Below are 12846 nucleotides of genomic sequence, written 5' to 3' on the forward strand. Positions count from 1 at the left end.
ACTTAGAAATACATGTACTTAGAAACCAGCTTCTAAAGTCCTTTACCTACTTTTCCCCCCAAATCTGATAATCAGATCATATAAAGGGGTAAAGGTCCAGTGCTAGATAATTTTTTTTGTTAACTTGACACAAACTAGAGTTATCAGAGTACAGGAAACCTCAACTGAGAAAATGCCTCCATTAGATTGGTTTGTGGGTATGTTTGTGGGACATTTTCCTGATTAATGGTTGATAAGGGAGGGTACAGCCCATTGTGAGCAATGCCACTCCTGAGTGGGTGGTCCTGGGTTGTATAAAAAAGCAGAGTGAGCAAGCCAGCAAGCTGTGTTCTTCCATGGCTTCTGCTTCAGTCTTGCCTCCAGGTTCCTGTCTTGAGTTTATTTATTGCTTGTTTTTATAAATGAAGTTTTACTGGAGCCCAACAATGTACTTTGTACATGGATTATCTATGTCTGTATTTTTGCTATTTTTATTATTTCTTTACTTGATCTTGCTAAGCAGCCAAGGTTTGTCTTGATCTAACTCTGAGGCTCCTCCCCACTAACACTGAAATTGATCCTCCTGCTGCAGCCTCCTGAGTGTTGTTGTACAAGTGGCACCATGGCTACTTTTTTGCAACAACAGCAGTGTTGAGTAACTGTGAGAATAGTTAACAAAGCCTCAGATGTTTGTTTTCTTACTTTTTATAAAGTCTGCTAAGTTATGAACTTGCAGACTTGAATCTATTATTGCTGACCTGACAGAGGCAAAGGCTGAAATATACTAAGCCTAATAAACATTTTGAGATATAGAAGAGGGGGGCAACAAAATAGTGAGTGATGTTTACCTCAATTCTCTTAGAATTACACTTTCAAATCACATACAGGATTTTGGTTCATGCAATCACTGCAATGATATATGAAAGAAATTTCTCTGATGTAAATGATCTAAAATGTTAACGTATTTTATATGTTCACTTAAAGTCAGCACATAAAATTTAACCTTACTATTCACATACTAAAATACATCAACATTTCAAATTCTAAATTATTGAGACACTACTTACCTGAACAATTGAATGCACACCAACTGTCTGCATAGCTTGGCTTTCATCATCTGAGGTAATAGCAACAAAACTAAACCCCCGAAAAAGCTGATGTGCATTAGCACTAGGTGGAATGCCAGGTGAATCTAAAAAGAAAGAGGAATTACTAAAATGAGTCTTTGGAAAGTAGTTGACATTTTGGATTTTCTCTCTTATTCTGGAGTTCTCAGTTACCTGGGACGTGTACATTTATATACACACACCTGCATACCTTTAGCTGTCCAGGATACCTCAGTGAGGCAGTGTATTAGATCTGTCCTGATTACCTACTGCAACCATCAGCCTACTAATCTACTCTTTTGTTTTGTTTTTTGGTTTTTCGAGACAGGGTTTCTCTGTGTAGTTTTGGTGCCTGTCCTAGATCTGCTCTGTAGACCAGGCTGGCCTTGAACTCAGAGATCCACCTGGCTCTGCCTCCCAAGTGCTGGGATTAAAAGCGTGCGCCACCACTGCCCAGCACTAATCTACTCTTAGAGCCTAGAAAATAGTTAATGTCTGAAGAACATAATAAATCAATGAATTATTGGGTTAACAGTATTTGAAATTAGTATCATCTCATTCATTTTCTAAGAATAAGGGAAATTTTCTTGATCTGTGCTGTCCAATATGGTAAGCAACCACATAGAGTTAATGAGTATTTAAAATGTGTCTAAATTGTAATTAAATTCAATCAGCCACATGTGATTATCATACTAGACATCATGGTCCTACATGATGATCTACTAATAATATGGCTCCTCATTTTTATTGGGGGGGGGGGGAATGCAAGGGTCATATACAGCAAATTTAGGAGATTCAAGGAAAAGATTTTCTGATTGAACCAGAAAGAGATAGCCATTGTCTTATGAGTTCTCCTGTTTTCTCTTTACCTTTGGGAGTTTTTGCCGTAAACTCAGGATCAAAATAAAATGTATCTTCAGGCCTGCCAGTTGCAGGCTTAAAAGGTGGGTGAATTTCTCTTCTATAAAGTTTCTGTTGGAAACAAGAAAAACTTAGACATGGGTTAGGTTAATTTTTTTTTTCCCCAGACACGGTTTCACTGTGTAGTCCTGGCTGTCCTGGATCTTGCCCTGTAGATCAGGCGTGTCTCGAACTCACAGAGATCCACCTTCCTCTGTCTCCTCTGGGATTAAAGGTGTGCACCAACACCATCCACAGGTTAATTTTTAAAAACAGTTCAAACTTTTCTTTTTTTTTTTAAAATAGTTGAGTACCCAGAGCCTTGGAAATGCTCCCTTAATTCCCTCAAGTGTGTCTTTAGTCTGTACTTACATTCCAGTCTATTGTTGAGAAAAATGAATGTCTTTTAATTTCTTCAACTCCATCTGGTCCAGCACCTATTGGAAATTGATTGGTTAACAGTTTTATTTCAAGGATAAACATGTACAATCGTTCACAGATTTTGCTTTGAATATTTGTATGAGTATGTAATAACCCCACTACAAAAAATAAACATTCACCTTCCACTGGAAAAAAAATACAAACTCATGAAGGAAACTGATTAATTCAAAGTCTTTACCTAATCTGTTTGCAGGATTCCGTTTGAAAAGCATTCGTAAAAGACTCTGGGCTTCAGGACTCAGAAACTGTGGCATCCCAAGTTTGGCTCTAAATATAAATCCATGTAACAACATTTAACTTTTGGAGGCATTTTTCATCTTCAAACATTAAACTTTTTATTTTGAAATATGTTTAAATTCATACTAAGTTATGAAAAATAATAGCGATCATTCCACAATTCTTACAATGGCAGTATCTTATAGAACTATAATGCAATATAAAACTGACTGAAATAATCTACTGATATCATTCAGGTGGCTCCAGCTTTATTTGCACTTATGTATTTGTATAGTTTTATGCAATGCTCTCATGTACATGAGTAATCTCCTATATGGATGGACTAGTTCATTTATTTATTGCATTCTGAATGATACCTGAATTGTGTTCAGTTTGGATAATTATGAATAAAGCTGCTAGAAACATACATGTACAGGTTTTTGAGTAAGCATTATAAAAATCAGTACTATGAGAATAAGGCCTTCTGAGCCTTGGTTATGGCTAGTACTCTTTTGCCTGTTAGTGCATCTTTATAAGCAAAGGGATTGGATTCTAGATCAATGGTTTACAAACTATAGCCCTAGAACCCTTTTCCAAATGGACTTTAAGAAATCTAATACTGAAAAGAGAATATGTGTGCTTTATATACCACTTTCCTGTGTGGTGGTATTGTGTTCCCCAAAATATTGTGTACCTTAATAAACTTATCTGGGGTCAGAGAACAGAAAAGCCACTAGATACTTAAGATAGGCAGTGATAGCACATGCCTTTAATCCTAGCATTCCAGAGGCAGAAATCCATGTGTTCAAGGATACAGCCAAGCATGGTGACTCACGCCTTTAATCTCAGAAAGCGAGCCTTTAATCCCAGGGAGTGGTGGTAGAAAGCAGAAAGGTATATAAGGCGTGAGGATCAGAAACTAGAAGCATTTGGCTGGTTAAGCATTTGGCCTGGTTAAGCTTTCAGGTTTCTAGCAGCAGTTCAGCTGAGAGCAATTGGGATGAGGACATAGAAGCATCCAGTCTGAGGAAACAGGACCAGCTGAGGAATTGGCAAGGTGAGATAGCTGTGGCTTGTTCTGCATCTGATCTACCAGCATTCACCCCAATACCTGGCCTCAGGTTTGATTTTATTAATAAGAACTTTTAAGACTCATGCTACATTCCTGTGTTTCAATTCCTAATGAAGGGAAACTGATGGGAAAGGAGTTTATGAAACATTGGAGATCCTATGGCATACTAGCTGAAAACCACAAGGCTGGATGACCTTATGGTCTATTTCAGCTAGTGTATTAGTGCATTCTTTTCCCCAACCTAAAGAAACCAAAGATCCTGTAAGTATGACAATAACAATAGATCTAGAGAAAACAGCTAGCATAGAAATTCCTATTTCAGAAACAGATCTATTTATTACTTATTGAGTTGTTAGTGAATTGGTATGTGCCAGATATTGCTTAGTGCTCTGGCTAAAGGTAGTATCCCCCCCTTCAGTCTATAAAAGATTAATATAGATAACCACAGTATATTAAGTGATGAATCCAATGCTGGGAATGGTGGTGCACATCTGTAATCAAAACACTAGGGATACTAAGGCAGGAGGATCTCAAGTTTCAGGTCAGCCTAGGTTATACAGTGAAATCCAGTCTCACAAAACCAAACCCAAAACCCAAAACCAACCAATTAACCAAATCAGCCTGGGTTATACAGTGAAATCTAGTCTCACAAAACCAAACCCCAAACCCCAAACCAACCAATTAACCAAAAGACAGACCTAGGAAGTCATTTGCAAAGAATGCTAAGGGAACAGCAGTGGGTATCTAATTTATCACGGAACATGGTGAAGGACCTTCAAATAATGGTTTTTTTTTAATTTTTAAAAATTTTATGTGTGAATATTTTGACTGCATGCATGTCTCCACCATGTGCATTTAGTGCCCAAGGATGGGCAGAAGAGGGTATTGGATCCCTGGAACTAGAGTTACAAATGGTTGTGCACTGCCATTTGGGTGTTAGGAATCAGATATGGGTCCTCTGCAAGAACAAGTGCTATTAGTCAGCTGAGTCATTTTTCTAGCCCTCCTTCAAATGAATTTAAAGGTTGAATTTAGATTGAAGTTACTCACTGGGTTAGTACTGCCCCAAATGTTACTAAATAACATTATCTCCCGCCCCCCTAGATACTTGGGGACAACAATAAAGACTACTCTATGATCCAGTGAGCTTGTGGACTGTGATTTATTGCAGCCTTCATGTTGAAGACATAAAATAAAGTATACGATACATAAAAGGCTAAGAAATCTAGAGTAAATAAATCATTATTTTATAAATATTTATCTCTAGCATTCCCTTTTGAGAAGATAACTATTTGTTATAGAATTAGGCCTCTTTTGAGAAAACTGGAAAAGCACTGTTGTAATTCGGTAACTGGGGTATAGTGGAAGTCTTGAAACAGTAGTCTAGCATGGCCAGATTTATTTTCAAGATGATAACTCCAGAACAATCTAGAATGGAAAGAGATGGTAGGCACTATACTAGAAGTGTGGCTCAACATTGTCGGAGAGATTATCCCATTGCTTGAACACTGTGAGCAATGCATTGCAGAGGAAGGGCTATAACAATTAAATAGTTCTAAAATAAAATCAGAATACCTGGATATGAAAGAAGGAGGAAGACATATTTCTGACTTGGAAATATATGGAAATGTTTATTGGGGGTATACAGATAAGAAAAGAACAGCAAGTAGGAACTTATTTTAAAGATGTGAAGTCATGCTTACTATAAAATCACATGGGTAAGTTAGTTTGAGTATAGGTCTTGTGCCTAGTATACCGATGTAAGAAGATAGGTATTGTGCCTAGTATACCAATGTAAGAAGACTTTGAAGGTTAAAAAAATGTTGATATTAGTTATAGGAAAGACTGAAGTCAGTCGAGTAACTGAATACAGAGAGGGAAGAGAGAGAAAATACATCAGAGATGGAAAGAGAAGATCATTTGAGAGGTGGTTAAAAAAGAAGTATTTTGAACATTAAAGATAATAAAAATAGGCTGGGAGGACAGTTCAGTGGTAGGGCATGTGCTAACATATACAAGACCCTAGGTTCAATTCCAGCATCAGGAAACAAAACAACAACAACAAAAAACAAAGAAAAATACAACTGGTTGAATCACACTGATTATTTGATGAAGGAAAAGTTCATAAAATACCAGCTAAAAATTGAGGAAAGAAAGACAGCAATAGAAGAGTCATCTCTTTGAATCTTTAAATATATATATATATATATATATATATATATATATATATATATATATATATAGGTTTTTTTGAGACAGGGTATATATATATATATATATATATATATATATATATATAGGTTTTTTTGAGACAGGGTTTCTCTGCGAAGCTTTGTAGCCTGTCCTGGAACTCACTTTGCAGACCAGGCTGGACTCGAACTCACAAAGATTCGCCTGGTTCTGCCTCCTGAGTGCTGGGATTAAAGGCGTGCGCCACCACTACCCGGCTAAAATATGTTTTAAGGTAATGATTATTAACAGATTAAACCCGTAGACAACCGTTTGACAGGAAACATTATGGGCTCAGCTGGAATGAAAGTGAGACAATCATGCACTCTAAGCCATCTGACTCAATAAAATAGGGAGCATGCAGTATAAGCCATCAAATAATACTACCAAGAAGTTGAAACAACTGAGTATGGTAGCACACACCCTTAGTCCTATATATTTAGGGGCTGAGGTAGGAGGATTGAAAGTTTGAGGCTAGTCTAGGATATGCACATTGTTTCAGACCAGTCTTGACTATACAGGGAGACTGTCACAAAATTACAAAACCAAATCAAATACCATCACAAAAACAAGAATTTAAGCAAAAAACAGGAATAGTGGAATAAATTACTAGTGGAATAAATTACTAAGTTATTAGCACAGTTCTAGGAGTAGACTAATTGTTCTGTAACCAAGGTACCAAAAGATTCACAGAACTGGTTTTAAATCCATTCAATTATCAATGACAATTTGCCTGGAAAATTTCCATGCCAACTGACCATTAAGTGTTATCTCTGAAAATTAGCAGATCAGGAACAGCCTCATTCAACTAAAGACACCAGAAGTGCCAACTTATTGACAGTAATTATACTCATATGTGATGCCCAAATACCTCTGGATGTGTAAACCTGTTACTACTTGAATCCTACCACTCCCTAAAACTCTATAAGAACAGCTGGGTTCAGTGGCACATGCTTTTACACCCTGCACTCAGGAGGCCAAAGAAAGAGAATAAAAAATGTGATCCAGTCTGAGCTACATAGTGAGATACTATCTTAAAATATCACACACACAGCCAGGTGGATCTCTGAGTTTAAGGCCAGACTGTTCTATAGAACTAGTTCCAGGACAGCAAGGGCTACACGGAGAAACCGTCTTGAAAAACAAACAAGCAAACAACCCCCCCCCCCCAAACACACCAAAACCAAAACAATACAAAACAAAATCATACCAAAAGAACATGGTTAGAGAGGTAAGACAAGCAGATGAGAGTAGGAAATGACTAAGAAGACAGACAGAAAGACAGAGAGAGAGAGAGAGAGAGAGAGAGAGAGAGAGAGAGAGAGAGAGAGAGAGAGAGAGAAAAGAAAGAAAGAAAGAAAGAAAGAAAGAAAGAAAGAAAGAAAGAAAGAAAGAAAGAAAGGAAGAAAGAAAGAAAGAAAGAGGAGAGTGGTGTGTGTGTGTGTAGTATGGAGAAATTTTCCTTACTTCTCTCTTGTAAAATAACTCCTGCTCTTTCTTTTATACTGGTCACTAACAAAGTAAGTATACACTAAGATATTATCCCACAACATCTGAAATTATCATATTTATTTAAGCATTAATGCTATACTTCCCCCATTAGAACATAAGGACTGTGAGACACTGAAGGTTTTTTCAGTATTCTTCATATTGCATTCAAGGATTGTAGCAAGAACTCTATTACTGGGCTGGAGGGATGGCTCAGAGCACCGACTGCTCTTCCAGAGGTCCTGAGTTCAATTCCCAGCAACCACATGGTGGCTCACAACCATCTGTAATGAGATCTGGCGCCCTCTTCTGTATACTTAATAAATAAACAAAACTTTAAAAACAAAGAACTATATTACTTGTTCAATGAACAATAGGATTACCTTTCTGACAACCTGTCATGATTTAGCAACTAGAAGGCCATTGACAAATGGAGAGCAGTTTTAGTGAACAAATAGGTTGTGGAGTAAAAGAAGTTGAAAAACAATAACAAAAAGTACAGACTACACTTAAAGAGACTTTGTGATGCAAAAAGATGAAAGAAGATAATGCAGTAACTGTAAAGGAAAGTCAGGTCCTGTTTGGAACCTGGGGCCTTTGCAGGGACACTTGGCTCAGCCTGAGAGGAGGGGACTGGACCTGCCTGGACTGATCTACCAGGTTTAGCTGAATCCCTAGGGGAGTCCTTGCCCTGGAGGAGATGGGAATAGGGGGTGGGCTGGGGAGAGGGCGGGGGGGGGGGGCAGGAGGAGGGAGGACCGGGGAATCCGTGGCTGATAAGTAAAATTAAATCAAATTATAAAGAAAAAAAAAGGAAAGCCAGGTCAAAGAAAGGGCTTGGCTTTTTTTGTATTTTTTAAATACTAAAAAGCTTTAGTTGAAATCAGGGGATGGGAAATTAAAGTTTGATATTGAGAGTTCAATGAACATTTATTCATGTAATATATATTTTTTAACCTTTTTTTGTGTAGAATAACATGCCCCAAAGCCATCTAAACAAACAAATGCTCACCTAAAGTACACAGCTCAATAAATAGCTGTCTGGCCAAGAACGATAGCATTGCCAGAAACTTCCATCCAACATAATTTTTTTCTTATTTTGTCTACACTTTTACCATCTGAATATAGACCTTAAAATATGCTTTAGTTTTGCTAGTTTGTAAACTTTATAAATAGACTCACGGAATCAGTTCTTTTGGGTCTAAGCTTTATTTATTTAACTTCTTTGTAAGACATATAAATTCTTGCATGGAATTGTGACAGCCTATTTTCTTTGCTATACAGCATATTATGTTCATATAAAGGCCTGGACTTGCTTTTGTATGGCTACTTAGTCAAGACTTGTTTTAGTCAGGCATGGTGGTACATGCCTATATCTCAATACTGAGGAGGATAAGGCTGAAGAATCATGAGCTCATGATCAGCCTGGGTTACACAGTGAGATTTTATCTCAAAATACAAACAAAAAACAATTGATTTATATTTGTATAGTGTTGGATTAAGAAATACAATAAAGAGCAATGTAATGAAGAGTCAACTGCACGAAAATACCATTATCGTAAATCCACTCTATTGTTACTGATATAATTTTCACTATTACCAATAACATTTTGAATATCTTCGCACTTATTTCTTGTGTGCCCTGACACATAAACGATAAATGCATGCCTAGGAGTGGGATAAACAGAGAAAAGCATACATACATGATTTGTCTTTAGTTTGAAGCATTTATTTTCACATCTCACCAAAATGTGTTCATTTGGGAATACTTACTTAAGAATCATAGTCATTGTTTCTTTACGATCTTTTCCTTGGAAAGGTAGTGTACCAGTGAGCATTTCAAACTACAGAAAGGTAAAACAGAGGTATTAGCCAATAAGTATAAAGTTTCAAGGCCAGAAGGTTAAAAGCAAAAATCATCATCTTAATTATAACTAAGTCTTCTAAAATTGCTACCTATAAAGTCATTGTCCCCTTTTCTCTTGTTTAAAACAGCATGAAATCATTCTATTATAGTGTTACTTAATATGCAAGTTGTACTATAATACATTAGTTTTTAAAATAAACATTAATGTTTCTATTATATTTACTACTGAATTTCTTGATAATTCATAAGGCATAAATAACCAAACTATACAATTCTGAAGAAATCAATCATATTTTAAATGGCATTTTTAAAGTGTAAATATGTGACTAGTCTAACAGACTGCCATTTTCCTACTAAGCTTTTTAAAGGGGTATTACCAAGAGAATTCTCTAAGAGGCTTTTGCAAAGAATAAACACTATATATGAGCGAGAATTGTTGAGACCAAGGTTGGATAAAGCACAGGGACAAATAGCCAAACGAATGGAAACACATGAACTATGAACCAATGGCTGAGGGGTCCCCAACTGGATCAGGCCCTCTGAATGGGTGAGGCAGTTGATTGGCTATATCTGTTTGGGAGGCATCCAGGCAGTGGGACTGGGTCCTGTGCTCATTGCATGAGTTGGCTGTTTGAAACCTGGGGCCTATGCAGGGATGCTTGGCTCAGCCTGCGAGGAGGGGACTGGACCTACCTGGACTGAGTCTACCAGGTTGATCTCAGTCCTCGGGGGAGGCTTTGCCCTGGAGGAGGTGGGAATGGGGGGTGGGCTGGGTGGAATGTGAGGGGGGAGAACAAGGGAATCCGTGGCTGATATGTAGAACTGAATTGTATTGCAAAATAAAATAAAATGAAAAAAAAAGATATAAGAACTAGATAAAAAAAAAAAAAGAATAAACACTATTAACGCTTTTGGGCTTATCTAGCCCAATGATACCATAATACAATGTTGTCATTTATAAATTCACGCTTGAGAACTGCCAAATCAAATTAACAAGTGACACCCCCAAACTCTCACTCTCCTAATGTTTTAGATAAGTTTATGATTTTGGGTTGGGCTGTATTCACACATATTTTAGGGTATAAGCAGCTCATGGACTGCAAGTCAAACACATAATGTAGAAAAATGAAAGAAAATATATTTTGGCCTTTACAAATTAGGATGAGATAGAAGCAACCAATAGGTTTTCTAGTCCTACCCTTCAGGCAATCATTTTATTTGGTTACTTAGTATTAATAATAGAAAATATTGAAAATCAAAGTACTAGCTTTTCTCTCATTGTACGCCCTGCCAAGTCTCATTTGAAAAAAAAAAAGAACTTCCACACGTAAAAATCCGAAGTCAAGCCTTACCATCAACACACCGAAAGACCACCAGTCAGCACTCTGAGTATGACCTCTACGATTGACTACTTCTGGAGCCATATATTCCACAGTTCCACAAAAAGAATAAGCTTTCTTCTCATGGTCAATAGACTCCTTACTTAGGCCAAAATCTGACAAAATAAATACTGAATTAATAAATATCCAAAATATTTTACATACATTTTAAACTCTGAATTCCAATACATATTTATAATAAGAAATATTAACCTAAAATTTTAACAATTAACTACTCAAATTTTTTTATCATAATCAACCTTAAAAGAAATAAAGGAGAAAATATTTTAATAAAATGAAGACTTTTACCAGTTAACTTGATGTGACCTTCTTCATCAAGAAGTATGCTGAAAGAAAAAGTCAGAAAAATGTCTTTAAACCATTCTACATGGAGATATACAGAAGCTGAAACTGCAATTACTCAGCCATCAGCTGACCACATTTACTCTAAAGGGTTACTTTTGGCCATGAGTAATGATGAAGAAAACAATTAAACAAGCTCTATTTTTCCGAAGTGCTCTCCCTAATGCTCTTCTATTGAGGGGACCTGTCTAAATCTTGTCCATACATGCTAGACAGATGAAGTACATATTCAATCTAAATTCTCTCTTTTTTTTGAGACAGGATTACACTTCTTCCTGCTTCAGCCTTCCAAGTGCTCGGATTGTAGGTGTGCATCACTCTCCCTGGCTCCTCTGGGTAATTATAATCTCAAAAATAAAATATTAAAAAATAAATCTAAAAAATATTTGTTGATGAATAAAATCAGTCTACAGAGGGTTTAAAAGGCATTCCCAATAATCCTTGCTTCTTCTTAGTAAAAGGGATGTATAAAGGCACAGAGGAGAATATATGGGTATTTAGTGAGTTCTTTAAGTCATCATGCAGAACATCTGGAAAAGGACACTCAAGTATCTAGTTTGGACAAATAATTTTTTGGTCTTTCCTTCCTTTTCTCTCTCATATATTATATCCTGACCACAGTTTCCCCTTCCTCCTCTCCTTCCAGTCCTTCCCCTCAACTCCACTCTTCCTTCTTTCCCTTCAGAAAAGGGCAGGCCTCCCAGGGATATCAACTGAACACAGAATAATAAGTTCCAGTAAGACTAGGTATATTCCCTCATATTAAGGCTGAATGGGGCAACCCATTTGGAGGAAAGGGTCCCAAAAGCAGATAAAAGGGTCAGAGATAGCCCCTACTCCCACTGTTAGGACTCCCCCCAAGAACATCAAACTACATAACCGTAACATATATGCAGAGGACATAGGTCAGACTCATACAGGCGCCCTGACTGTCGGTTCAGTCTCTGTGAGCCTCTATGAGCCTAGGTTAGTTGATTCTGTGGGCCATTTTTTTGTGGTATCTTAACCCCTCTGGCTCCTATAATCCTTACTTGCCCTCTTATGCTATGCCTAATGTTTGGCTGTGGCTCTCTGCATCTTTGAGCAGATAACTTTTGTGGGGGATAATGCCAAATTATGGAGTCACAGGAAGGACTAAATACTAAGCTGTAAACTCATACTTGTATTTTGGGAAAGGCATGCTAGTATACTAACTTTAAAAGTCAAATAATAAGCTATCCTATAATATAGGCATTTTCTTACTTTGAATATGAACTAAAAGCAAATCAAATTTTATTATAATAAAATTTTACTTGGACAAAAAAATTAACTTTTTAATTATTTATTTTTGAGATTATAATTACATCACTTCCTCCTTGTCTTTGCTCCCTAACCCCAAATCTCCCATATACCCATATACCCCTCTTTCAAATTCATGGCCTCTTTTTTTCATTAATTGTTATTGCATGCATATATGTATATATGTATACATATGACGTCTTTAGTCTCTATGTTACTCATATACATATTTTCAGATCATTTGGCTTTGGATAACCAATTGGTGTGCTATTCTCTGGAGAAGACTATTTCTCCAACTGTCAAGATTCCTTAGTTTCCTATAGTTCTTTGTGCAGGGTTGAGGTCTCTTGGGCTTTCTCCTGTACAAGTTAGTAACCAACTTTCTTTTTTTTTTTTTTTTTGGTTTTTCGAGACAGGGTTTCTCTGTGTAGCTTTGCGCCTTTCCTGGAACTCACTTGGTAGTCCAGGCTGGCCTCGAACTCACAGAGATCCGCCTGGCTCTGCCTCCCGAGTGCTGGGATTAAAGGC

General features: G+C 37.0%; 1 protein-coding gene across 8 annotated transcripts in view; it reads right to left on the reverse strand.

Annotated features, from left to right (window-relative positions):
- Positions 1-12846, reverse strand: part of Rps6ka3 (ribosomal protein S6 kinase A3) — a 107751-nt gene that overhangs the window by 24362 nt on the left and 70543 nt on the right. For all 8 annotated transcript variants that reach the window (XM_052728724.1, XM_052728650.1, XM_052728495.1 and 5 more), the window contains 7 exons: positions 10987-11024; positions 10651-10793; positions 9205-9275; positions 2605-2693; positions 2358-2422; positions 1955-2057; positions 1047-1171 (listed from right to left, as the gene is read on the reverse strand). In XM_052728724.1, coding sequence (XP_052584684.1) covers positions 1047-1171; positions 1955-2057; positions 2358-2422; positions 2605-2693; positions 9205-9275; positions 10651-10793; positions 10987-11024 — 634 coding nt within the window. The remainder of the gene's footprint in view (positions 1-1046; positions 1172-1954; positions 2058-2357; positions 2423-2604; positions 2694-9204; positions 9276-10650; positions 10794-10986; positions 11025-12846) is intronic.

Source organism: Peromyscus californicus, unplaced genomic scaffold (genome assembly GCF_007827085.1).
Source record: "Peromyscus californicus insignis strain IS unplaced genomic scaffold, ASM782708v3 Scaffold_10__1_contigs__length_136768540, whole genome shotgun sequence".
NCBI classification, from domain to species: Eukaryota; Metazoa; Chordata; class Mammalia; order Rodentia; family Cricetidae; genus Peromyscus; species Peromyscus californicus.